General features: G+C 43.5%; 1 protein-coding gene across 3 annotated transcripts in view; it reads right to left on the minus strand.

The window, feature by feature from the left end:
* myo1ea (myosin IEa) overlaps positions 1-27216 on the minus strand; it is a 160929-nt gene that overhangs the window by 41596 nt on the left and 92117 nt on the right. For 2 of the 3 annotated variants that reach the window (XM_070858376.1, XM_070858375.1), the window contains exons 7-16: positions 26102-26233; positions 22026-22160; positions 21059-21191; positions 11997-12193; positions 9571-9651; positions 9022-9108; positions 6717-6803; positions 3557-3724; positions 1233-1318; positions 1044-1125 (exon numbers count right to left, since the gene is read on the minus strand). In XM_070858376.1, the coding sequence (XP_070714477.1) occupies positions 1044-1125; positions 1233-1318; positions 3557-3724; positions 6717-6803; positions 9022-9108; positions 9571-9651; positions 11997-12193; positions 21059-21191; positions 22026-22160; positions 26102-26233 (1188 nt within the window). The remainder of the gene's footprint in view (positions 1-1043; positions 1126-1232; positions 1319-3556; positions 3725-6716; positions 6804-9021; positions 9109-9570; positions 9652-11996; positions 12194-21058; positions 21192-22025; positions 22161-26101; positions 26234-27216) is intronic. The other variant, XM_070858377.1, reaches the window with a different exon arrangement.

A 27216-nucleotide genomic window follows, 5' to 3' on the forward strand; every position in this document is an offset into this window, starting at 1 on the left:
GATTTATCTATAAATATAAAAGTCTTGCACATGCTAATCGCACATCAGATGTCACACTACAAAGTGTCAGAAGTGTGTAAGAAAGGCAGCTCAGCATTCCCTGTCGAATATCTGACTTCCGCCCAGGGGCGAGAGCCAAGGATTTACAAGCAACCGTCAATCTATAGAAGCTTCCCTCAACAATTAGCTCTGGATCTGCTTATTTAGAACATTTCCTTACAGGGAGAAGCTGAACAACAACCTTGGAGAGAGGCATACCAGATTGCTCTCTCCAAGCAAGTAAACATCGGAACTGTGCGCCAGTCTGCCCATGAACAATGCCACAGGTCAGCCATTATATTGAAAAAACATCAATGGGTGCATTCCTTTGTGGTGTGCAATATGCCAACTCGCACATTGTTGCTAAGTGGGTAACTATTCCAAAAATATTCATGAAACGGACAACAAATGAAACTGATGACATGGTCATGAACCCAGGTGGAATGAAAGTGCAAACAAGCAGCGTGTTCCCAGGCCTGTCAGATTCGAACTGCAGCTGTTCACTTGACAAGTAAGGAGCTCTTGGGTTTTCCAGCTTTTTGTTGTTGTGGTTTTTGTTACGGCCGGCTAATGGAACTCATAATACAGCCGAAGGGCATTTTGTGGCCAGGCTCCTTCATAGACGACCTTGGCTGACTTGCTGCTCAATTTGCTTACACAGCCTGTCCGATTGTAGGATGGCAACTAAGCTGGGAAACAAGTCCTGTTCCGTCTCCTTTTCCTGACCCCCAGCAAAGGCAGCAAGGGAATGTAATTGGGAGCTAGCCCAGCTTCCGTAGAGCAAGTGCCCTATTAAAATAGAATGACTGCCCCTCTGGGGGTTTTAGGCTTCCTGTCGGAACCGCCTGGCCTTCACTTGCTAATTGCCAACAATGGTTAATTGAACTGCAGGTGCAGAACAATGTTCCATCACTCTGTGGTACATGCATTGCTGCAGCTAGACAATGGTTGGGATTGCGGCCCTCAACGAAAGGTTAGTGAGGAACGCTCATTGCTAAAAGTACCTTAATTTTGCTGCCTGCAGTTGTGGGCCGGCCTTTCTTTTCTGCTTGTAGACTTTCAGGAAAAAGTGTACGAATGAAAGGGCTGTGAAGCAGCAACAAACAAAGTTAACATGCGAGCCAAGCGAATGTTTCACACAATCAGCTCAAAACAATCCATGCACATTTACAAGTAGCTTTGCTCCCACTTACAGCTCACTGCTCTGCATGAGTTCGATCAGATCTGTGAAAAGAACGTCTCGATTCCGCTCGCAGAACCCCTCCACATTATAGGACACCTGGACAGGAAGGAAAATTTGAAAGATTTGAACTTTTCAGCCCACAGGCTTTGCAATGACATTTATTTTTTTTTATTTTTTTTAATAAAAGTACTCAGTTGAAGGTCACAATGCAGTTGATGCTAGATGAATGCATACTGATCCAAATGTAAAGTACAAAATGAACTCAACCTCTCGTCACTCATACCTACCCTCTAGAATAATGAGACTTATAGAACAAGTAACCTCCTCTCACTTACTACCACTGTCTACAATAGTAAATCACTATCCCGCCATCGGTATAGAATTGCAATGCATCAAACTGCATCCCTCTCACTCCTGCTCAATGGAATTTCAATGTACTCAAATCACTCCTAATCTATAGAATTACAATGTACCAAACCATGCCTTATACAATTCTATTGTATAAAATTACCAAGCCAGCATAAAGGAAACTTTGGGGTATCCAGTTTGATTATGACTCCGGCTGTACATTTTATGTGTATCAGGGTGACTCGAGAGGTCATTGCCAGCTACTTCTGATATGGAAGGAGAAGGAGCTTCAAAGTTCTTCTCAATACCATCTTGTCCCTGTAGGCAGCTGCACTCTAACTCTCCAGGCATGTCTGAGTCCAGTAACAGGAGCAGGGCTCCACTTACATCTTGAACCAGTATTCCAAACCACATTTCACTCCTGGGCCACAAATCATGCTGTTTTTTCCCCATTACTGGTGTTAAACATCAGAATACCACTGATGGTGGGGTGGAGAAAGGAGTGAAGGGGCAAGTTAAGATGTTAAAGAGCTAGGATGGAGGCTCTGAATTATTTCTGTAGAGAGTAAAGGATCATTACCTTTGCCGACCCAAAATGCTCTGACACTGGGCTGCACACTAAATACTCAACTGTTGAACTTCACCTAGGAATAGCGTTCCCGGTTTTCGTTTAGATGGGAATTGCTGAATAATTGAGAAACGGCATCTGGTACAAAGCTTTACAGATTGGCTGTTATTATCTCCAGTTTCTTGCACTCCTGATCCAAGCAGAAAGTTTCTTCACAAACGAAGTTACATGGCTATCAGGCTTGAGCTGCATTAATAAGCAATCTTGGCATCAGTCCATCTGCTGTAAAACTGGGCGCTCAACAGGTCTGCAATTCTGCCACCACGCCTCACAACAGTCGTAAAACTTGTGGTTCTCCAACAATCTCTGAAACTTGCCCTGGTATCTAGTGATTGCAGTTTATAGAAGCCAATAAATTCATTAGCCAGTGACTGCACCACCTGCTCACCCCACTAAAGGCAACAGCCATTTGCTACGAGTGGTTAAAAGGAAACCTTCTACGAAGTACTGTGCAACACAAGGGATGGTCAGGAGGTACAATCTCCGATGCGTTTTGTTTTATAACTTGCAAACCCAGGTGAAGTGTAGAACGCCAGTGAGATTGAAAACAGTTGGAGCAAAGACAAAGTAAGGAAGGAACTAATGGTTAGGCAATGGCAAACATGGCCTTTAAAAGCCTGTATGTAGGGGAGAAGATGACCAAGGAAGGTAAGGAGGAGTTCCACAGTTTTGAGGTCCTGGGAAGTTATTAAGAAAATGGGATCCTTCATCAGTTTAGGCTTCTATTTGCACACATGTCTCAGTCGCTCATGCAGCTACAGACTGAAAGCTTCCTCAGGAATACAGGTATCTAGAACTTGCTCACAAATGCCGATGCTATGTAGTCTGTTAACGGTAGATCATGCAAGGTTTCGCCAATGTACTTTAACTGCTTCATTGGTAGGTCTGCTCACCTTCAGAAGATGCCATTTTCAATATGAAGGCACGGGGAAAAGAGAGAGAAAACACTTGCACATCGAAGCTGTATATTGTATATAAAACAACCAATGACCTGTGTACTATTGATTTTAGAGTAGAGTTTGGACGGTCTCGATCTAGTTCTGAATGGGAGCAAGTCCATTGCAAACAGACATCAATTGGCACGAATCGAGAGTTCCTACTGGTTTGAAAACCCAAACTTGCTGTCACCTAACTACTACTGCTTTGTTTAACCTCATCTTCTCTTCTACTTTTTTGCGACCTTAATGGTGTTCTGACCTTTGGGTTTAGGCCTTCAGCCAGGCTTCCCAATATCTTGACACAATACCAGCACAGTGCTACTAATTCTGGTCACAGCAACACAGAAACTCTCGGGTAGCACCTTTCTAAAGACTTGAAGTAAATCTTGAACTAATTCCATTTCCATCAGGTTTGGTTACCTTGCCTGCATAGTGATGAATGATGAAACCCTGGTTCCAGCTGTTGAAGTGCTCATGGGTTCCGATTTGCATCTGCAATTTCTGCAACAATGTCTGATCGGCCCCTTCCCCTGTTGCGTGCATTGTCGCACAGACATCATCCAAAATACTCAAAATGCCTGGTGGATTCTGTGTATCAATACATATTATTACAGACGATAGAATATACATAACAGAATAATGATATGGTTTCATGGTCAGTGGATTCCTTGCATTTATTTATTCAAGAACGTGACACATATTGAACACTATCTATATCTCAGTAACGTAGTAATGGTTTTAGGCAGGAGAAGACCATAGATCCATCAGTTCAGGAACAGTATCACCTTTCCCAATAGGAATTTATCCAGTCCTTTTTTAAAACCTGCCAGTTTTGTTTTATTCTTTTGGTAATGTGTTTCACAATTCTATCACCTTTTAGTAAAAAAAAGTTGCCCAAATTTCCTATTGACAGGTTAGCTACTCTCTAGACTTTGAACCATGTGCCAAACTTAGATCCAATCTCTCTAAATTCATGAAATCTTGGGGTGCTGGCTCTCTTTGATCAGTCCCTGTCCTTCCAGGTGATGCCTAATGCAATCTCTCATCAAAATCCCAAACACTTTACCCATTTTTGCGGTAAAGCTCTGAGGCTTGTAATCTGAGGACTCATCCTGTGCCTCTCTTTTAAAGATGGGGGACATATTGGCCTCTTTGTGATGGTACCCGATTCCAAGGAGCTTTGAAAAGGTATTGTGATCTCCTTAGCCAACTCTGCCAGTGTACCTCGAGGTCTCGTTTACCTTCTGCTTCCTAAACCTATGACTTCCCATGTGACAGTAAGGTTTCCCAGTCTGCGCTCTCCCTTATATACCTCCCGCAACTCAGGAATCGCTCCTCCCCTGTGGGAAAAGCAACCACAAAATAAGAATGTTTTCATTCTACCAGTTACCTGTCCCCAAACACACACCACCTCCCACTGTTACTGGTAAATTGTCCCATGTCCCACACTGCCCTTCTCTTAATAATACTTAACAATACTTTATCATCTTTTATATTTCCTACTATATTCTGCTCATGTTCTCCACTTTGCATCTCATACGAGTTTCTTGGCCTTCATTTGATTTTTATGGTTTCCTTTTTTGGTCTCTTCAGAACTTTAAATGCCCTTTCCGATATCTCCCTTTTCATCAGTGTTATTTTCTGGTTTGGTCCTTTCTTTGTTTCTGCTATAAAATGCTTCTCTAATGTGAAAAAAATTCCCATTTTCCCTTCCTGCCTGTCCCTTTAAATCATTATTTTATTCTTTTCAGGCAGCATTCGATCCTCTCAATGCCTGATCACCTGAAATTCAATGTCTTAATAGTTTTAGGATTTGTTCTGTCTTGATTCCGAAATTTAAATTAACAACTTTACGATCACTAGATCCAAATGTTCCCTTCCTTCAATGAAGCTTATTGCTCCCTACTCCATAATTAGGAGCAATATTGCCTTCCATCTTGTGGGTTCCCTTATCCGCTCTTTAAGAAAAGTTTCTTGAAGGACTTCAATAAACTCCTTTGCGTGTACAGATCATCACCTCAAACTCCCAGTCTGTCGATTAAAATCCGCCGATTACAACTGAGGCCTTTGTACTATGTTTCGATCTCCCACAGCAGCACATCCACCTCCGTTGTGTTATGTGGTGACCTGTAACATGTTCCGACCAGTAACTTTATCCCTTTTCTCTCTTCCAGATCCACCCAAATGGGCTCTGTGCCAATTTCCAGTTCCTTCCTCTAATCGATAAACCGTGCCACCTCCCGCCTTTCTCAAGTACAGAGAGCCTTGTGGATTTGTTCCCCGCACATCCTCTTCCTTAGCTAGCTTTCAGTAATCCCTGTGGTGTCTATTAGTTCCCTATTTACCATCACTTCCAACTAACCCATTTTATTTTATATGCTTTTGGGAGTCATATAAATACATTTTAGTTCATGCTCCTTCTTAATAATTGGTCCACAGTTATCCCATCTCACTAAAATGATTACTATTCAAATCAGCCATAAGGTATTCAGAAACGCATTAAAAAGGCAAAGTTAATAACTGCAGCTTCTTTTGTCTCTGCAGAACAGTAATGAACCTAAATGACCGTCTCCACGGAAGAATTTGTCTAGCTCAATTATCCAAAGTTGAGAAAGATTAAAAAACGTTAAAAGCGAATAATCGTCGTCACTTTATTGATTGGCCCAAGTAAGAACTTCCGCCCATGGTAAGCAATAATTAGTAGGGGCATACATAAAATACTTGTGTCAGCAGGTGTTCAGCTCACGTGCTGAACATTTAGATGAAATAGTTTATCTGTGGTGTTGCTTGGGGAGAAAAGTATTTTGTATTATGCTATAAATTTATATATTTCTACTATTCCATCGCTCAACTGCCTGTATTACTGATCTCTCCAATTAAAAAAAATATATATTGAAATCCTCCCTCTGAATTTTATGTTCTATTTAAGACCCTGGTAAGACATTTTTGTCCTCTGTAGATGATCTGTAACCCAAGAAAAATCAGTTGGAAATGCCCTGCGGTGTCACTTTTATCATTGTAATGTCCTTCCTAGGTTAGTCAGGTGGTTAGCACGGACCAATGGGAGATTTGTTTTCCAGTCACACTGTTCCTATGAACCAATCACAGCGCTCAAAACTAAAGAGCTGGAGTTACCACAGAAATGGTCATATGGTTACCAGTGACCAATAACCACCATTAGCCAATGAAATTCCTCGAAAATGGCACTAACAATTGGAAAGGTTACATGATTAGAATTGACTAAGATGTTGCTTAAAGAGATACACATCATTTTTTTTATTATTAAAAAAGCAATTTACAGAACTTTTCTTGAATTTTTGGCATCCTTTTTTGAATATTTGGCATCTTACCCAGGAGTAACTGTGCAACTATTCAAAGTACAAGGAAAGTATTTTACGGGAATTCTTTTAAGAAAAATCAACAAGCAAATGAAAGAAAAAAGCATTAGACTTGATTTTAATTTTTACAAATGGCACTATGGTCTTTGCTGATGGACATTGAAGCATTAAGGCAGATACGGTTATATATATATATTTGGACATCATTCCAAGTACATACAAGAATCAGTTCTGATACTTACAACTTTGTTCTCTATAAGATCACAGACTATTTTATTATTGAAATATTCAATTGCAGTCCATTTAATTCCCTCTTGCACATATTCTTCCTAGGGCATGAAAAATACACAATGTCTGATGAGCTCATTCAGATCTAAACAGATTTTTGATTGCAGTGGAACTGAAATAAAGGACAGTGAATAACAACAGTTATCATCATCATAGGCAGTCCCTCGGAATCGAGGAAGACTTGCTTCCACTCCCAAAGTGAGTTATTTGATGGCTGAACAGTCCAATACGAGAGCCACAGACCCTGTTACAGGTGGGACAGACGTTCGTCGAGGGAAGGGGTGGGTGGGACTGGTTTGCTGCGTGCTCCTTCCGCTGCCTGCACTTGACCTCTTCACGCACTTTGCGTTGACAACAGTATTCACTACAGCACTGCGCCCGATGTTGCAGGCCTTTAACACAGTTATGTCTAACAGCCGCTGCCAAGTGTTCAGTCTCCAGGTATATTTGTAAAGTTCCTGCTCATCAAGGTGAAGCAGGCTAGTGCCAAGAGTAATAAAAACAAAGTTTCTTATAGGGTCAAATGGGTGAAAGTTATGTCAGTGTCAGCCGTGGCTCAGTGAGTAGCACCCTCGCCTCGGAGTCACTGCAGTGGCACTTGAACTCCCACCAGTCATGATCACATTGCTGTTTGTGGGAGCTTGCTGTGTTCAAGTTGGCTGCTGCGTTTCTTACATTACAACAGTGACTACACTCCAAAAGTACTTAATTGACTGTACAGCGCTTTGAGACGTCCGGTGGTCGTGAAAGGCGCTATATAAATCCAAGTCTTTCTTTTTGTTGTATCTTTTTGGTAAAGTAAAGTGAATTAAAAATTGGCTTTAGTTAATTATATATTTAAGAGAACTCTTTTGACTTGTTAATACACAAAACTGTCCTGAGAATATCGGTAGTTTCTATGGCAGTCCTTTGTCCGATATTGGTGCCTATATTCAAAAGTTAATTGGGTCAGATGATTACTTGATGCCTTGGTCTTTCTCTTTGTAAATGTTAATTGACACAGGAGCAAATTCATCATCTATAATGGATACACAATCAGATTAATACTATTAGGTGTCAAAGGCAGACAGAACAGCAGGCAGCCTAGAGGTTACTGCGCACTCCTTAGCTACTTAAATGATAAAAGTGGTCATTATCTTAATTGAGGTGGGGTGACAGGAGTGAGAGTTAGGACGACAGACTGGGTATATTTGGGTTGTATTCCCTGGAGGTGAGGAAGTTAAGGTGTGATCCAATTGAGGTTTTTTTATATTCAACTCTAGTTACAAACAGGGTTTGCTGCAGTTTGCTTTAACGAGATTATGAATGCTGCATTGATAAAGTTTTGACGAGTGCATTGCAGGGCTGTAACCCAAGACCTTGTGGTTACATTCAAAACTCCAAGAGCAATTTCTTTACTGGAAATTACTGTTGGAAGTAATAGTGGATGCATGTTTAACACATTTGTATGAAGTACAGGTGACATTTAAATAAATGGATTAACACCACTATCAAATTGTGTGAACATATTAAGCATTTGTCTGCTGGTATTCCCACAGTCCTCTCCAGACAATATCTTTTTGTTAGAAAGCTTTCAGCATCAAGGTTTGTTTCTGGTTGTTCTCCTGCCCAAGGTCAATCCGATTTGTGGATTTGTGTGTGTGTTGTGGGGGGGTTGCGATGGTGGAGATGAAAATTCATGCTGAGCTTCCTTGCATAGAAAATGAACAAGAATTACATGGAAACAGGGACGGGAATTAAATGGAAACAGATGGAAAGAAAGTCTAGATTTTCTGTAAAGTTGTACATGCAGACAATTAGAGCTGCTCGATTTGTGGAAAGTACGAGGCCTCTAACAACTAGTCAAGGGCTGTAATATAATCTCCTGGTTCAGGTAATGTTTATAAATAAATCAAACTTCACACTCCCAGTTTTAGATATCAATCACACTTCAACAATACTCCCAAGCAAAACAAAAATATGTTTCAATGGCAGATTCTTACTAAAAATAGAATTACAGATTTAATAATAGGAACAGGAGCAGGTCACTTAGCTAGTAATAATACAACATCATTTAAGAATATCTCCATATTTGCCTATTGTACTTTCATTATAAAAATGCTAATATCTTGGATATATTTCTGGAGAGTTGCAGGGAGCATGAATAAGTTAGATGGAAACACAGCTTGAAGTTGTAATGAATTAATTTAAAATAAAGGTTCCATCTAAGTGGATGGCCTACTTAAAACATTATAAATAAATTAGAAGGGTCAGACATACCTGCTCAGCTTTCAGTGTGAGCTCAATAAATATCTGCTGGAGCTTTTCATTCACAAAGTTGATACAGAACTGCTCAAAGCCGTTTTTCTGCAAATATACAGGCAGAACATCTTAAAAGTGGAGACAGTGGCTACATATAACAAGAGCTTTCAGTAAAGCCTAGAAATGAGTATTAGTGATACTGTTGGGACAAACCGCACAGTCTGGTGACCTAGCTCAGCTATTTAGCCAAGGACTTAACCCAATTAAAATAAACCTGTTAACAGCAGAGTTTTTAAAAAAGCAGATAAAGGAATATCGAGCAAATACACGGAGTGCTCAGCTGCTAATATCATTAACAGTTACAAGTCTTAGAGACAATGCTCACATTTACTGACATTCACAACCACGAGCTGGAAATCTGGCACAAAAGTGCATTGAAACACTCCACGAAGAATTAAAGATCATTTTGGGACAATTTTATTCAAAATACTGTATTTGGCGTTGAAATTTACTTGAACAGAAATGTGCAAAAGCAACACTGAAGCAACTTGGAACGTAAAGTCGTACTTGGAAAATCTCAAAGCCGTAGATGTCTAGAACGCCAATGTTGTACTCCTCGTAATCTTTCTCCATGGCCTTGTTAATAGACTGGAAAAAATACAATACAACTGTGACTGCACAGGACGGGTACAACTATTTTGGAGTTGGAATGGAGCAGTGCAATCTCAGTTTGGCATGAAATTCCTCCGTCCAGTGTTAATAAAAATATCGCCTTCAATAATAAAGCAGAGAAAAGGAATTTCATGTGAACGTACAGATATCACACGGTTCAATTTCAACCCTTTTATACATCATAATAAAAAGCTTTTCAAGAATCTAATCACCAGGAGCTGTTAAAGCTTTAAATAAATAGCTGCCAGCCTTTAGTCAATCTTCTACTGATTTGAATATTTTTGTTTGAAACAGTTGATGTTGATGCCATCATAATGGAATCTTGCTCAGAGGCGTTCCTGAACCCACAGCGACAGGGAACAGAGTTAACATCAACCACTAATATCAACAAAAGGTATGAGATAAAGAATATTAATAAGCAATCTGTATAAGTAATTCTGTTTCCCCCACCCCGTCCATATTTTCTCCTCTCACTGCAGTACAGTTCCCATAGGCACAAGAGACCTTAAAGTACCGAACCCATGTGCCTACGTTAGTGCGTGAATCTCAGAGAGCGTTAGTAGGCTATCGAACTGTATGGGGCATCACAGCCGATTACAATCTGGTCCTCTCCTGAAAACACACCCTGGACGGCAATCAGGAGCCAGCTCACTGACTGATGTTTCATTTGTTTTCCACTTCCTAGGTGGGAATGGGGTGTTCCCACAGTCAACCTCGTGGAGATCAGCCAACTCACAAAGGCCTGGAATCAAACCTCTCTCATCTGCATGACTCAATACCACACTCAGCAGGGCATTTAGCCACTGAGCGATCACCGCTTTCAAAAAGTGGGAAGAATGGGTCCAGAGTCACTCTTCACTGCAATGGACCACCTTCAGTGCAGATTAGATCAAAGTGCTTTAAGTACTGGAGACAGGAACATCCCATCAGCAAACAATTTCTGCCTGCATTCGACCCCTTTGCTGCACACAAATCTCACATGATCACAAGAGAGGTACAAAATAAAATAAAATGAGGGGTGTCCGGTCTGCCCGGAGTTAGCTTATCTCACCAGGGGCGGGGGAGGAGATATGAAGGCTGCACTTGCCTGCCCCTGAACTAGAGAGAGGAAATGATCAGACCGGACTCCCACCCCTGATGGTTCCAGCGAGGCCTGCTGGCAAGTGCGCATTCTGGACATCGGGTACGGACAGAAATCGGGGTCGGCTGCGATACCTTCCATGGACGAATAGCCCGCTGACACCCGTGGTTGAGGCTCACACACTTCGACCAGATACTGGTGCCGATATAACCCAGCAAGAGCACACATTTTCAGGAGCAAAGGAGAGAGCAGTGATGAGATAAGAGCAGTACTCCACATCCAACTGTTCCACCTTGTTACTGAGAGAGAAGCAAAAGTGTGAAGCTGGTCCATTTCTTCAGCTTGCATCCCTCATGTTGAGAAGTGGAAAACCTCGTACAAAAAACATTCAAATGGGATGTGGATGGTGGTTTGCCCTCAACCTCTTTATTTACATGAAGCCTTTGATTATTTTCCAGCAATACGCTGTATTTTATCTGTTTATACCAACAAGAGTACAGCTCAGAAAACTACTAGTTAACAGATCTGATATCCCCAAAAATATCAGATTCAGAATCAAATATAAACCATTTAATTGCAGCTGCCCAGATAGCTCATGGTTTTGTAGCAGTGTGTTATCTCCACTGCTTCTAACAAGTTTTTTTTTATAAATGCGGTATCAATGAGGCACTTGGTACATGGGCTAATTTAATGAAGGGGGCATTGTTCTCTTCATACCACTGTTGAGCAAGGTCACTTTTGTGACAACAACAACAGAGCACATGTGGCAACAAACATCTGCAATTGCCGGGGGTGGGTGGGGAGGGAATAAAATGAACAAAACTAATGCAGTGCAGTTAAAAAGCACTTCAATTCATCTCTGCGATTCAATTAAAGAGGATAGTCTGGGGGAGTGCACATTGTTCAAAGCACTTCCTCAGGGTCTATGTGAACCAAATATACTCAGAAAGGCATTAGTAACCTTGAAAAAGAAAGTATACGGTCTTCTTTACTGCTCAATGTTGATCCACCACTTGAAGCATCTTTCCCTACAGTCGATCTGCTGATGTGACTGGCAGCAAAGATGTCCTGAAGCAGCTCCATTCATTCCATAGACCAGCCAGGGAATCGATGTAGAACCACGACAACGCACTACCGGCTGGGCACTGTCCCTTTAAATATTCAACGGGATGAGCTTGGTTTGCGATCATTAGAAGCCACATTAGTGTCTGCGCAAGATAGAGTGCCCAGATGTACTTACATCTACCAAATAGTCAAAGATGCGCGAGTGAAGAGCTTTGGAAAGTGCATCTCTTGTATAACAAGCCTGCTCCACATTTAGCGTCACGTTAATGGTTTCAGACTTTCCTCCCCACTTGCCATCCATTTTCCTGCTGGTCAATTTTTCCTTCAGTCGCTCTTGATTAATACCAAGTAGGAAAGCAGGGAACGCCAGGACTGTGAAATAAATACAAGAGTTAGTTATTCGCTCAATTAAGGAGTTTTGTTCACCCGATAGATGTGGGAGTCTTGGCTCCTTGGCAAACTCACTTTTTAAATAGACTGATGCATTAAAATTCAGCATCAATAAAATAAATGCAAAAACACATTTGATGAGTTGCTGCAGAATTTTCATGCTGGCTTATTCAGTGACCATAATTATGAAGAACACTGCAAGACTGACAACCTTCTCTACAATCGCTTGATTTACAAACGATACAATTTAGCAAGTTTTCTTCAGAAACTCTAGACCACAGATAAGATAAATATAGGCCCTAAAATGAAACTGCGGCTTGCTAGCATATGTCTGAAATTCTTCCCCACATTATTTTAGTGGAGGCATTAACTTGTTCAAAATGAGGTGGAGAGAGAGAGAGGACTTTCAGATGAACGCTTCTAAGCACTAGAAAGTTAATACGCCTCAGAGTGCTTTTGCAGGTCAAATGGTAAGTTCAGGTAAATTGGCAGACTTTTCTTAAAAATATAATGGGGGCGAAATTGCCCCGCGCTGGGTTTGGGGCGCAGAATTTAATTTGTCCGATTTTTTAAATCGCCGGGGGTAGGAGAACATGAACCCCGGAATTGGGCGCTTTGCCTGAATAAAAAGATGCTCTCAGGGGGTCCCATGGCGGGAGGGTGGTGGGAGGCAGGCAGGGGTCCGGCACTGACCGAGTCAGCCCCACGCTAACGTGTTGCAGTGTCCGTCCCACTGCGAAGCCTACGGCCGGCTCCGTGACACCCATTGGGTGGGTTTCGGCTGGGCCAGCAGCTCGGCAGCAGGCGGGAGGAGCTTGTTTTGCGATCATTAGAAGCCACCGGTGGCTGACATTGTTGGGCCGACTCCAGAGTTGACCGACAATTAAGTTAAGATGGCGGCCGCGGCGCTAGGCCCTCCCCTTTGGGGCAGGCCGCAGCCACTGACGGCTTTGTGCAGTAACATTAGCAGATATCTCAGGAATTCATAGAATCATACAGCACAAAAGGAGGCCATTCGACCCATCGTGTCTGTGCCAGCTCTTTGAAAGAGCTATAGACATAGAAAATAGGTGCAGGAGTAGGCCATTCGGCCCTTCTAGCCTGCATCACCATTCATGGCTGAACATGCAACATCAGTACCCCATTCCTGTTTTCTCGCCATACCCCTTGATCCCCCTAGTAGTAAGGACTTCATCTAACTCCTTTTTGAATATATTTAGTGAATTGGCCTCAACAACTTTCTGTGGTAGAGAATTCCACAAGTTCACCACTTTCTGGGTGAAGACGTTTCTCCTCATCTCAGTCCTAAATGGCTTACCCCTTATCCTTAGGCTGTGACCCCTGGTTCTGGACTTCCCCAACATTGGGAACATTCTTCCTGCATCTAACCTGTCTGAACCCATCAGAATTTTAAACGTTTCTATGAGGTCCCCTCTCATTCTTCTGAACTCCAGTGAATACAAGCCCACTTGATCCAGTCTTTCTTGATAGGTCAGTCCCGCCATCCCGGGAATCAGTCTGGTGAACCTTCGCTGCACTCCCTCAATAGCAAGAATGTCCTTCCTCAAGTTAGGAGACCAAAACTGTACACAATACTCCAGGTGTGGCCTCACCAAGGCCCTGTACAATTGTAGCAACACCTCCCTGCCCCTGTACTCAAATCCCCTCCAATTAGTCCCACTTCTCTGCTCTTTCCCCATAGTCTTGCAATTTTTTTTCTGTTTTATATATACAGGTTGAACCTCCCTTATCCAGAACCCTCGGGACCTGGTCTGCTCTGGGTAAGGGATTTTTCTGGACGAGGGGAGGTCACGTTAAATTGGATGGTTACAGGTACTGAGCAAGGGGATATTGGGGCTGGCTGGCTTGGGGCTGGGAGTGCGGCAGAGAGATCATGGGGGGGGGGGCAGTGGATCGCGGGGGTGTCAGGCCAGCGATTGCGGGAGTCGGCAACGAGGAAGGACTTCAATTTGTTCATGTCGGAGTTCTGCTCATGCGCCACCTGGTGGCCGAGACTGGTTCTGGACAAGGGGTAGTTCCAGATAAGAGAGTTCTGGATAATGGAGGTTTAACCTGTATATCCAATTTCACCTTTGAAAGTTGTTATTGAACCTGCTTCTACTAGCGTTTCAGGCAGTGCGCTCCAGATAACAACTCACTGCGTTAAAAAAAAATCCACCTCATCTCGTCTCTGGTTCGTTTGCCAATTACCTGTGTGTCCTCTGGTTACCGATCCTCCTGCCATTGGAAACAGTTTCTTCTTATTTGCTCCATCAAAACCCTTCATAATTATGAATACCTCTATCAAATCTCCCCTTAGCCCTCTCTGCTCTAGGAGAACAATCCCAGCCTTTCCAGTCTCTCCACATAATTGAAGTCCCTCAGCCCTGGCACCATTCTTGCAAATTGCCTCTGCACCTTCTCGAAGGCCTCGACATCCTTCCTAAAGTGTGGTGCCCAAATACTCCAGCTGGTACCTAACCTGTGATTTACAAAGAATCAGCCCTAAAATGTAATGTAAACGATGAGAAACGAACTCCATGATGGCCCAGTAGGTATATGTAGTGTCCTATGTACAAGTGAACTGTCGAGTGCATGGACCCACGTTTAATTCTTGATTGGAGTGAGCCAGATGAGGCTGCGGTAGAGATGGTGCATTAGGCCTTCGTGCCCCTTTGCTCTGGAGCAATCTAGCCAATGGCCCCAGTCTAGGCAGCGGCTATGAGTGGGCTTTGGGTGAGGATAGAATTGGGCTTAGCTGCAACACATCCAGTGACCAAATAGCAGACAGTCACTCACTGGATAGCCTTGTACATGAATAATTCAGTTTGGGAAAGGTATTGAAGGGCAACTGGTGCCTGTGTGAGCCAGTGCCATCCAGCGAAGCAAGCAGAATATTGGAGGAAATCACATCCTCTCTTGCCCATGGTCAACATTCACAATCTCATTGACCCCCATATCTTGCCAGAGCTACAATTACTGGCAGGCAGTGTCAGCTGTGGCTCAGCGGGTAGCACGCTCACCTCTGGGTCAGAAGGTCAGAAGGTTGTGGGTTCAAGTCCCAGTCCAGAGACTGACACTCCAGAGACTGACACTCCAGTGCAGCACTGAGGGAGTGCTTCACTGTCGGAGGTGTCGTCTTTCGGATGAGACGTTAAATCGAGGCCCCGTCTGTTCTCGTGGTTGGACATAAAAGATCCCATGGCACTATTTCAAAGACAGGGGGTGTTATCCCCTGGTGCCCTGGTCAATATTTATCCCTCAATGAACATCACTAAAACAGATTATCTGATCATGATCACATTGCTGTTTGTGGGAGCTTGCTGTGCACAAATTGACTGTTGCATTTCCAACATTACAACAGTGACTACACTTCAAAAGTACTTCATTGGCTGTAAAGTGCTTTGGGACATCCTGAGGTCTTTCTTTTTTTTTTTAAACGCAATCCCAAGGCACGATGTTTTGGCAATTCCTGCGCACAAGGATTAGAATGGGAATGACAATCTTTCAGAGTTTTTGACTTTCATGCACAGATGAACTTAATTACGGGAGTGATTAGAATTGACACTGCCAGAGCAGCGTGCTCATTGCCTGGGACCACACCACACTTACTGTAAAAAGGAACAGTTCACACGCTGCTCATTCAAATGAATTACAGGAGTTCAATTTGGATTTGGATTGAAGCCACCTAAGAATTAAATGCAGTTGTACTGGAGTGAATATATAGGTGTGCAGGCAGGTTTATCCTGCTGTTCTGTGTCAATGAAAACATTTTAATGGACAGTAAGAAAGAACTTGCATTTATATAGTGCCTTTCACGACCTTAGAACATCCCAAAGCACTTTGAAGCCAATGAAGTATTTTTGAAGTGTATTCACTGGTGTAATGTGGGAAACGTGGCAGATAATTTGCACACTGCAAGGTCCCATAAACAGCAATGTGATAAGAACCAGATTATTTGCTTTAGTGGTGTTGGTTGAGGATATATATTGGCCCAGGACACTGGGGGGAACTCCCCTGTACTGTCCTTAAGTACTGCAGTGTAAGCCTAGATTTTGTGCTCAAGTCTCTGGAGTGGGACCTTCACCCACAACACTCCAACTCATAGGTAAGAGTACTGCCAACTCACCATCATCATCATCACAGGCAGTCCCTCGAACCGAGGATGACTTGCTTCCACGTCAAAAAGTTCACAGGTGTTTCAATGATGGACCTAAAATTCCAGGTCTGAACTAAATCTTGAAGGGTGGAAGATGCCTGTGCTAAGCCACGGCTGACACAGTAAATGCACCGAAAAGGTTTGGTGACAATATTAGCTGATACTTCACACAATGGGAGTAATGTTTACCTTCACCACCTGTGCAGTAATCTGACCTCCGCAAGATCCTACAAATCCCCTGGGAGGACAGGCGCACCAACGTTAGTGTCCTCGACCAGGCCAACATCCCCAGCATTGAAGCACTGACCTCACTTGATCAGCTCCGCTGGGCAGGCCACATCGTTCGCATGCCAGACACGAGACTCCCAAAGCAAGTGCTCTACTCAGAACTCATTCATGGCAAACGAGCCAAAGGTGGGCAGAGGAAACGTTACAAGTACACCCTCAAAGCCTCCCTGATAAAGTGCAACATCCCCACTGACACCTGGGAGTCCCTGGCCAAAGACCGCCCTAAGTGGAGGAGGTGCATCCAGGAGGGTGCTGAGCACCTCGAGTCTCATCGCCGAGAGCATGCAGAAATCAAGCGCAGGCAGCGAAAAGAGCGTGCGGCAAACCTGTCCCACTCACCCTTTCCCTCAACGACTATCTGTCCCACCTGTGACAGAGACTGTAATTCTTGTATTGGGCTGTACAGCCACCTAAGGACTCATTTTAAGAGTGGAAGTAAGTCTTCCTCGATTCCGAGGGACTGCCTATGATGATGATGAATCTGGCAGATCAGATCACTGGCTGGTTATAGAACCTCCTCAACCTTCATCCTATTGAAGCCAATGGGATGTAAATGTGGCAGATTCTACAATGGGCTGACAATCAGTTTGGCTACACTGTCGTCCAGGTAGGAGGTAGGTTTGTGCTCCTGCTATCCCATGTGATGTGCTCCCAATGTTGGCCATGCCACCAGGCGAGGTGCCGTGTATCAGCTGTGGCTCAGTGGGTAGCTCACGTGGCTCAGAGTCAGAAGGTCGTGGGTTCAAATCCCACTCCGGGGACTTGAGCACATAAATCTAGGCTGACACTCCCAGTGCTGTGATGAGGGAGTGCTGCACATAAGGTGCCGTCTTTCAGATGAGACGTTAAATCGAGGCCCCGTCTAGAAGAGCAAGGGAGTTATCCCCAGTGTCCTGGCCAATATTTATCTCTCAATCAACATAACAAAAACAGTTTATCTGTTCATTACAGGTCATTATCACATTGGTGTTTGTCGGAGCTTGCTGTGCGCAAATTGGCTGCCGCGTTTCCCATATTGCAACAGTGTCTACACTCCTAAAGTACGTAATTGGCTGTAAAGCGCTTTTAGATGTCCAGTGGTCGTGAAAGGTGCTATATAAATGTAAGTCTTTCTGTCTTTCTTCCCCACAGTGAGGGGAACTTTCCCTCCAGCAATATATAAAGAAATAAAGTGTCCTTGCCTTCCCGGGGAGGGGGGGGGGAACCTCTGGGACGTTTTGTGGAAACAAACGTCCCATGGATGTCTGCTTGTGGGATGATAGCTCAGAGGCAGTAGCTTCAAGAGAGGAGAATGTAAACTGGAGGGAGCAACTCCTTGGGGAATCATATCCTTCTTGGACCCTTGGAGAGCATTCAGAAACCAATCCCCCTGAAACTACAATCACACAGCAACCAGCGGCATCGAGTTTCTGGGGAATCGGTCGAGAATTCTGGGAATCCAAATGGAAATCTTGCCAGAGATTTTGAATTTGTCACAAAACGGTCACAAGATGTCTGCAGTGAACTGGAGGGGTCCTGTTTTACATTAAAGTGAAGTTGGTGGGTTTTGGCAGCTGTGGCAGGCACAGATGTTGCAGCACAGGATGCTGACTGCTACAGACAGGCGCTAAAATTCCAGGAAGATAAAATGCTCCGCAGTTGGGGAATGCTGCAAAATTGTCCAAATGGAACAGAATATGGCTATGCGCCGAAAGAAGGGAAAACTGCGCACGAGAGAAAGAAACAGGAAATAAAACATTTCCTCAGGAAAGAAAGAATGTTCAGTGCAGAAATCCAACAGTAGCTGTCTGAACTCCTGTTTATTGTTGCAAGGTTCTCCATTTATTTTTAGTACTGTACAGTACAGTAAATCAAACAGTCAAATGAAACACCAGGCTCTCCGCATCTTCGGGAGAGACTCAGATTCCAAATTAGACATACTGGGGGAAATTTTAACCAACAGCGCTTGGGCAGTAATCATGGGGGAGTGGATCACCGGTTGTAGAACCCACCTGTAATATGTGCACTTGTGTGTAGGCTCACAGGTTTGTAGAGCTGTTGATGAGAGGTGGGCACCGGAGGGACTGGAGTGCATCATTTCAACCGGGAACAAAATTTTAATTTGATTTGATTTTAAAGGTTCCCTTTACGTTGAATTGTTAATTTGTGTTTTTGGTACCCTCAAAAAAAAACAAGAGGGCACTTGATTGAAAGTTTCTGGAGTGTGACCCCCCCTTTAATCAGGGGGCACTTGTATTACTGTTCCTACACAAAATAGTTGTAGAGCTGTTGAGTTGTGAGTGGCTTAGCCAGTCACGTGATGTTCACAAAACTCAATAAAACCCCAGCCAGTTGGATTTGGAGGATCCACGATGGGGCAGGTGGTTGTGAGCCTGGTGGATGAACTGGTAATGTGTAGTGTGAGTGTTAAACCTTTGCTAATAAACCAACTAGTTCTTAATGGCAATGCGTTGCTATGGATTCTTAAGCAAAGAAACCAAGAAGCAAATACATTACATTGCCCGATTCTCATTCCAGAGAGGAAAATTTACCTCAAAGTTTCAAAAACAGAGTTAACAAAAGGTTAACAAACTTCAATGGGGTGAATGGTTTCAATCACCTCTAGCATTGAGAAAAGAACAACTTAGCAACAGAAAAGCCCAACTAAGTGCCACAAGCCCTATTTTGATTGAAAAGTTACTCACTGATGTATTATTGAGAGCCACCACCCTAATACCCGTCTCTCACTCTATGGGGTCGATCTTGACTTGGTGCGACAGTGTAAACCAGACGATAGTGAATCGGCAGCCCATTTTACAACACACCCAGTGGTGATCAATGGAAATAAAACCCATCGGGAGAGATGTCAAATGGACTGCTGATTCACGATCAGCCGTCTACTCTGTCGCACCGTCAAAGGCTGGATTTTTGACTTTTAAAATTTCGGGGCATTAATGGCGATGGGGCGGTCCCGATACCACCTGGAAAATGTTTGCGCCTCAGTCAGCAAAATTGGGCAGCTGGGCCCCGAGTGTGGGGCGGCGCGGGAAGGGAGGCGTCACACACCTCTCTTAGGGTGCTAGGCCGGCTTAGCATATGAAAATTCTGAGCTAAAGAGCTGGCCTGGGAGCGCTCCAAGAGGGGCCTGGGCAGAAGAAAAAACATCAAAAACATTCCCAGAAAATACCTTTACATAAATACCTCACTGCAGCTGCTACAGGTCAGACCGCCCGTTTTCACAGGTGGTCCCACCAGGGGGCGCTATGGAGCACTATGGGTCGGGTGAGAGGCAAAAATCGATCCGGTGTCACAACCAGGGGGCGCTGCACACCGGCTCGCCTCTCCCGGGCGGTAATGCTTCGCGCCCCACCGAAACTGACCCCGAAAACTCCGGCGGGGAGCTGGAAGCAGGCTGCCCGCCCGGAAGAGCTCACCACCGCCAGGGCCGCTGCTCTGGGACAAAAACAGAGACAGACAGGAATGGGACATCCAGCCCAATGTCTACCCCAATATTTCCATGCACACATATACACGACAGCCGCAACAACAAGATTGCCAGGATGTGGATGGATGACCAGAGATGCACAGAGCAGCATGTCGTCGATCATCATCTTGTATTTATATAGCGCCTTTAACATAGTAAAACGTCCGATGTCACAGGCGAGGGAGGTGGGTTCCAGATTCTGAACACCACTACCATGGAAAGTAGGAATGAACACAGCAGGAAAAGCATGTATGAATGCTTCTAAGAATGCAGTTACAAGGTGTTACACTATTCCCCTTCCTTAACTGTACTTGAATTTTGACGCCTATGCTAATATAGCTAATGTTTACATGGAACTCACAACACGGAAAGGGCCAATCAAATCCATGTTGGTGGTTATCCTCCACGCAAGCAGTAATTTTAATCCCATGTGCCTACCCTGTTCCAGTATCTTTTATCCCCTTTCCCTGTACAACCGATCTAATCTATTCTTAAATGTTGGCATGGTTTCTGCTTCAGTTGCTAACTCCAATGGTACATTCCACACAACCCCTGTACAAAAAGGGCTTCTCCTGCTCTGTCTTAAATCTATGTGCTTTTTTTCCCTGAACCCCTCAACCACCAGAAACAGTCCATTTCTATCAATCTTGTCCCATCGCGTCCATTTTATTTTAAGAAAAAGCATCCAAATCAAATCCTCCAGTAATCTCCTTTGTCCTGACAAAAACAGCCCCAATGTGTTCAGGTCTTTCTCCATACCGGGCAGCATCCCGGTGAATCTGTGCCGTACCCGCTCTATTGCCCCATCATCTCTCCGAGAGGGTGGACCCCAAAACTGCACTCGGCCCTCCAACTGTGGTCTTGCACAGATTCACCGTTACATCTCGACTTGTAACACAGTGTAGACTCCAGCACAATTCAGAAATGAAGTACTTACATTCTTCACTTTCTACAGCAGCATAGTTGCCAACCTCTTTAAAAGTGAGGTTTCCCATGTGAAGTACACCAGCCACAATCTGGAGGACCATAGCCTGCTCATCGGCAAAGATTCCAATCACATTCATAGCATGCTGCAAACAAATAATCGTTTTAAAATTAAGTGAGGTCCATACATGCGGGACAGACCGATTGACTCTAAGTTGCTAATGTAGCTTATTAATATCTGATGAGGCGAATGATGCCGAGAATCCTTGGGCCCACTGCTGGTTTATAATTTATAGATATTTTGATGTGTTATAATACGAGTGTTTACAGAAACACACTCAAATGAAGAATTCTGAACAGTCATTCCTTTCGGAAAAAGGTGACTCAACAGTATAAATGTCTCAGGATATTGTAGAATCATAGAAATTACAGCACAGAAGGAGGCCATTCGGCCCATTGTGTCTGTGCCAGCCGAAAAAGAGCTATCCAGCTTAACCCCCTTTTCCAGCTCTTGGTCCATAGCCCAGTAGGTTACGGCACTTCAAGCGCATATCCAAGTACTTTTTAAATGCAATGAGGGTTTCTGCCTCTACCACCCTTTCAGGCAGTGAGTTGCAGACCTCCACCGCCCTCTGGGTGAAAAAGTTCTCAACTCCCCTCTACCAATTACTTTAACTTGATGCCTCCTGGTTATTTGACCTCTCTGCTGAGGGAAATAGGTCCTTCCTATCCACTCTAGCGAGAGAAGCCAGACATTCAGCAATTGGCTTTGTAAAGCCTGGAAGGATATTGCATGCTTTGTTTTACTGGCCCTTCAAATAAAAAAAACGTGAGGGGGCTTTGCAAATAATGGGGGCCATATTATAAAATCAATTCTGATGGAACCCAGCACATGCTCAGTCTGCAGGGCTATGTGGTGCCCTTGGGGTACACAGATCTAACCAGAGGGATGATTCACGTCATTAAAAATAAAATCTCACCAGAGTTTCTTGAAAATCTTTCCGGTCATTAATGTCATCGACTTTGTAGGAACCAGATTGGTTGAGGTAAAAATAATATTCCAGATTGGTGATTCCCAGGTTGGACTTCTGGTCTGCAGATGCACCTTCAATAAGCTTGGAGAGAGACAATCAGGCCAACAGTCACCAAATGGGCAGAAAAGGCCACATTTTAACAAAAATCAATGTGTGCGTCAACGATAGTTACAGAATGAGATGACTGGGCTGCAATTCGAACACTGACCCAAAACTATTTCCATTTGGAACAGTGCAAAACAAATTGCTTAAATCAGATACACGCTATAAAGAAGAGTTTTCCTCTTCAGTGTCCAGTCGCCCACTTATAACTGAATGTGTAAGACTCCAGACTCCATCTCAGAACAGTTGAGGTTCTAACAACCGGCCTCAGCAACCCAGGATAGGAACAGAAGCAAAGCCATAGATTAAAGTGTCGTAGGGGACATCAGGAATAATTCTTAGACTTGGAGTATGGAGACATAACTCTTCTCAAAAATGCAGTGGTTGCATCTATAGATAGGGTGCAAGCGCTCTACTCGGAACTCCTACACGGCAAGCGAGCCCCAGGTGGGCAGAGGAAACGTTTGAAGGACACCCTTCAAAGCCTCCTTGATAAAGTGCAACATCCCCACCGACACCTGGGGGTCCCTGGCCAAAGACCGCCCTAAGTGGAGGAAGAGCATCCGGGAGGGCGCTGAGCACCTCGAGTCTCGTCGCCGAGAGCATGCAGAAAACAAGCGCAGGCAGCGGAAGGGGCATGTGACAAACCAGGCTCCCCACCCACCCTTTCCTTCAATGACCGTCTGTGACAGAGACTGTAATTCCCATATTGGACTGTACAGTCATCTGAGAACTCACTTTTAGAGTGGAAGCAAGTCTTCCTCAATTTCGAGGATAGAGGGGAGGGCAGGGAAGACATGCAGTACACAGGTTCAAAGGGAAATGGAGTAACATGGCTGCCAATATTTTCTGGTAATTGTCACATTATTCCAAGAAAAGTAGCACACATGAAGAAAGGACTAAAGAAGCCTCAGGATAAGTGGTCGGCCATTTAGGACTGAGAGGAGGAGACATTTCCTCACCCAGAGGGTGGTGAATCTTTGGAATTCTCTGCCCCAGAGGGCTCTGGGTGCGGGGTTGTCGCGTACAATCAAGGTGGAGATCGATAGATTTTTGGAATCTAAGGGAATCAAGAGACACAGGGATCAGGAGGTAAAGTGGAGTTGAGGTTGAAGATCAACCATGATCTTATTGAATGGTGGAGCAGGCTCGAGGGGCAGTATGGCCAACTCCTGCTTCTATTTCCTATATTCTTAAAAGACCAGTCTCAGATAATGCACACCAACAATTTCTGGGTGGAAATAATACCACAAATAAAACTACTGCTCCCAGGAGCAGGTGTACTATAAATGGAATATAACCCAACTCGGTCAGACTCCCTGTCCATACTTGAGTTCAATCAAGCAGAATTGATAATGTAATGTTAGAGAAGAAGATAATTCCAACAGGTAGATAAAAGGAAGAAAAAAAAACATAAATGTTGGAAATCTGAAATAACAATAGAAAATGCTGGAAATGCACAGTCACTCAGCAGCTGAAAAAGGAAAAAAAATTGGTATCAGTGGTAAAGCTTTCACATCTAAAAGGTTAAAACTATTAACTGATGGACCTGCTGTGTAATTCCAGCAGTTTTAATTCTATTCGGTTGCTAGCTCCAGAGTTGTATGAACAAAGTCCAACAGTGTTCAGTAAACAAGTTAAAAGTAAATAAAATCAGGAAAGATGTGACTGACTGATTTGGGAGAGAGTGCATCATCACTTAAACACGTCAAGCCTGATGCTTCTACTAATCCATTTGTTTATAAGCAGTGACTATATCACATACGGATTTCCTGCTAACAGACCATTCAAACACACCAGCTTTACTAGCTCTACAGTGTGGAGTCCTCTGCATTATCTATAGTCCATTTAAACACTTCAAAAGCAGAGGGGCCACCTCTGTCAACTAATGTCACACCAATTTAGGCAGCCTCTTGACAATTGCTTTACTCTGCACTGAAGATATACTCACTTAAAAAAGACGCTATCTTCAGGAAAAAGTGGCCATGTATGTGTACAAATGGAATATTGGTATAAATCATATTGAAGCAGTCACATAATGAAAATGATGCAAAATGGCTCTTCAAAGTCAAGTTTTTATACTGAATGCCACAGCGTAAACCGGACAAGTCATAGTGATGCCATAAAATGTAGTAACGCTGGGCTCAGGAGTTAAAAAGCATGGACTTTCAGTTGGTACAGAAGTAAGGGTGCTACAATTAGCCTCGACACCTCTGAATTAAGAAGGGAAAGAAATCGGCCAGATTTCCCCCTCCTGATTACAAACCAGTAATCCTTGTTGTGAAGTGGCCACATGCAGATGTTGGGTAAAAGCAACATTGGGATTATTATAAATGGGTCCTTTTCCGGTTGGAAATCAGTGGTTAGTGGTGTGCCACAGGGATCAGTGCTGGGACCACAACTGTTTACAATATACATAGATGACCTAGAAGAGGGGACAGAGTGTGGTGCAACAAAATTTGCAGCTGACACTAAGATTAGTGGGAAAGCGGGTTGTGTAGAGGACACAGAGAGGCTGCAAAGAGATTTAGATAGGTTAAGCGAATGGGCTAAGGTTTGGCAGATGGAATACAATGTCGGAAATTGTGAGGTCATCCACCTTGGGATAAAAAACAGTAAAAGGGAATATTATTTGAATGGGGAGAAATTACAACATGCTGTGGTGCAGAGGGACCTGGGGGTCCTTGTGCATGAATCCCAAAAGGTTAGTTTGCAGGTGCAGCAGGTAATCAGGAAGGCGAATGGAATGTTGGCCTTCATTGCGAGAGGGATGGAGTACAAAAGCAGGGAGGTCCTGCTGCAACTGTATAAGGTATTGGTAAGACGGGACCTGGAGTACTGCGTGCAGTTTTGGTCACCTTACTTAAGGAAGGATATACTGGCTTTGGAAGAGGTACAGAGACGATTCACTAGGCTGATTCCAGAAATGAGGGAGTTACCTTATGATGATAGATTGAGTAGACTGGGTCTTTACTCCTTGGAGTTCAGAAGGATGAGGGGTGATCTTATAGAAACATTTAAAATCATGAAAGGGATAGACAAGATAGAGGCAGAGAGGTTGTTTCCATTGGTTAGGGGAGACTAGAACTAGGGGACACAGCCTCAAAATACGGAGGAGCCAATTTAAAACCGAGTTGAGAAATAATTTCTTCTCCCAGAGGGTTGTGAATCTGTGGAATTCTCTGCCCAAGGAAGCAGTTGAGGTTAGCTCATTGAATGTTTTCAAGTCAAAGATAGATAGATTTTTAACCAATAAGGGAATTAAGGGTTACGGGGAGCGGGCGGGTAAGTGGAGCTGAGTCCACGACCAGATCATCCATGATCTTATTGAATGGCGGAGCAGGCTCGAGGGGCTAGATGGCCTACTCCTGTTCCTAATTCTTATGTTCTTATTTGGTGCCTCACAGAAGTCGAACAGCCTACCAACACTCTGTATCTGGTCACTTGACCAAGATAGTAAAGGGGATCTTTATCTCAGGATGAGTTTGCGCCTTTGGTAAAGGAGGAGAAAATTGGGGGGGGGGGGCGAAATGCTAACAACGTCCATTTTATAAACGGTTATTTCAGCCCATTGCTTCAGATTGCCAATGTCCACATAACAAACTGGAGAACAGAAAGCCCAGCCATTAGGAATTTCTGCAATGCAGCAAAGATATACTTAATTAGCAAATAAAATAAGTCAATTACAGGTATATAGATTTTTTTTAATGTTTCAGCTACATTTGTATGAAATTGAGTCAAATCGCTGAGTAGTTGTGCGGTTTTAAAATAGCACAGTATCATTAAGTTGCATCTAGCAGCGAGGAGAATGGCTACACACCGTTAACACTGCAGATGGGAAGGAGAGGCCAGACCACCCACAGTTTCAGTCAGACACTTTCTTTCTCGTGAAAGGAAACGAAAAAAACTTTACGACTAACCTGATAAAAAATGTGGAAGCTTCTTTCTCCAGGATTCCGTGCAACAACCCGGGATTTTTCCAGTAGGAAATTGGAGATTTTTCCACCATCTGGCTCCCCACCTGGGCTAAACTGGATTTCAAAGTATTTCCCCTGCACAGATCAGTCATACTTTTAATAACAGGGAAAAACCACAGGCACAGAACAAGCAGCAGCCATGAATTACACAGCAAAGAATTTAATTGATGCATCAGGGCTACGCAGCTCTATACAGTCCCTTTATAGAAATACTGTTGTGTTGCACCAACAATCACCACATATATTTTGAACCTTTTATTGGACCCACTTAATATAGAATGTCACATTTAAATAGCTCATTTGAGGCACCCTCCCTAGCTACAGGGTATAGAATCGTGCCGGTATGTCTGAGAAGGGAGTAGGTTAATGTACATCACCAAACTTAACTGCAGTAATTTTCCTGGGGTGCCACCCAACTCGTCGTCTAAAAAATTAGCACTTATACTTCGACTAAAATTGGATCTTGCATTTGAGTTTATAATTTACAGTGCAGTCACATATTTCAGCATTACAATGGTTTAACCACTGAAACAATCAGAATGGAGTTGGAGTGCTACCGATTTATAGGCACAGGCTCATTGTTCCTGAAAAGGATGGAAAGTCAAGGTCTGCCGACTGGCGATAACCCGCCCAGAGCTCTCTGCGAGCGATGGTCCTTGCCAATAGCACACGATCCTTAATTTACCATGAAGTCTGCAGAACTAATCGTCTTCCCGGAACGCTTAGTTTTGTACGCTTTTAGATAACATGCAGCGGCACTGAAAACAAACACTAATATTACAGTAATAAAGTTCCTCCAATATAAGCTGTAATGCAATCCCGGTCGAGCTAGAATAGTTCTTAAAGTGCTTATTTTAATTAAAAATAAAATCTGTAAACATATCAGCTTGGCCCATCACTCCTCTTCCAAATATTCCCCCTTTCTCATTCATTTTCTGACCTATTTTAATATTTTTTAAACTTTATTTTCATTTTTATACCTTTGCAAATCCCTAAAAATGCTTTTTAACAATTTGCTTAATTTGTTTATTTTCCTGTTGGCTCCTACCCTCCAATTT

The sequence above is a fragment of the Pristiophorus japonicus genome, chromosome 17 (genome assembly GCF_044704955.1).
Source record: "Pristiophorus japonicus isolate sPriJap1 chromosome 17, sPriJap1.hap1, whole genome shotgun sequence".
NCBI lineage: Eukaryota > Metazoa > Chordata > Chondrichthyes > Pristiophoridae > Pristiophorus > Pristiophorus japonicus.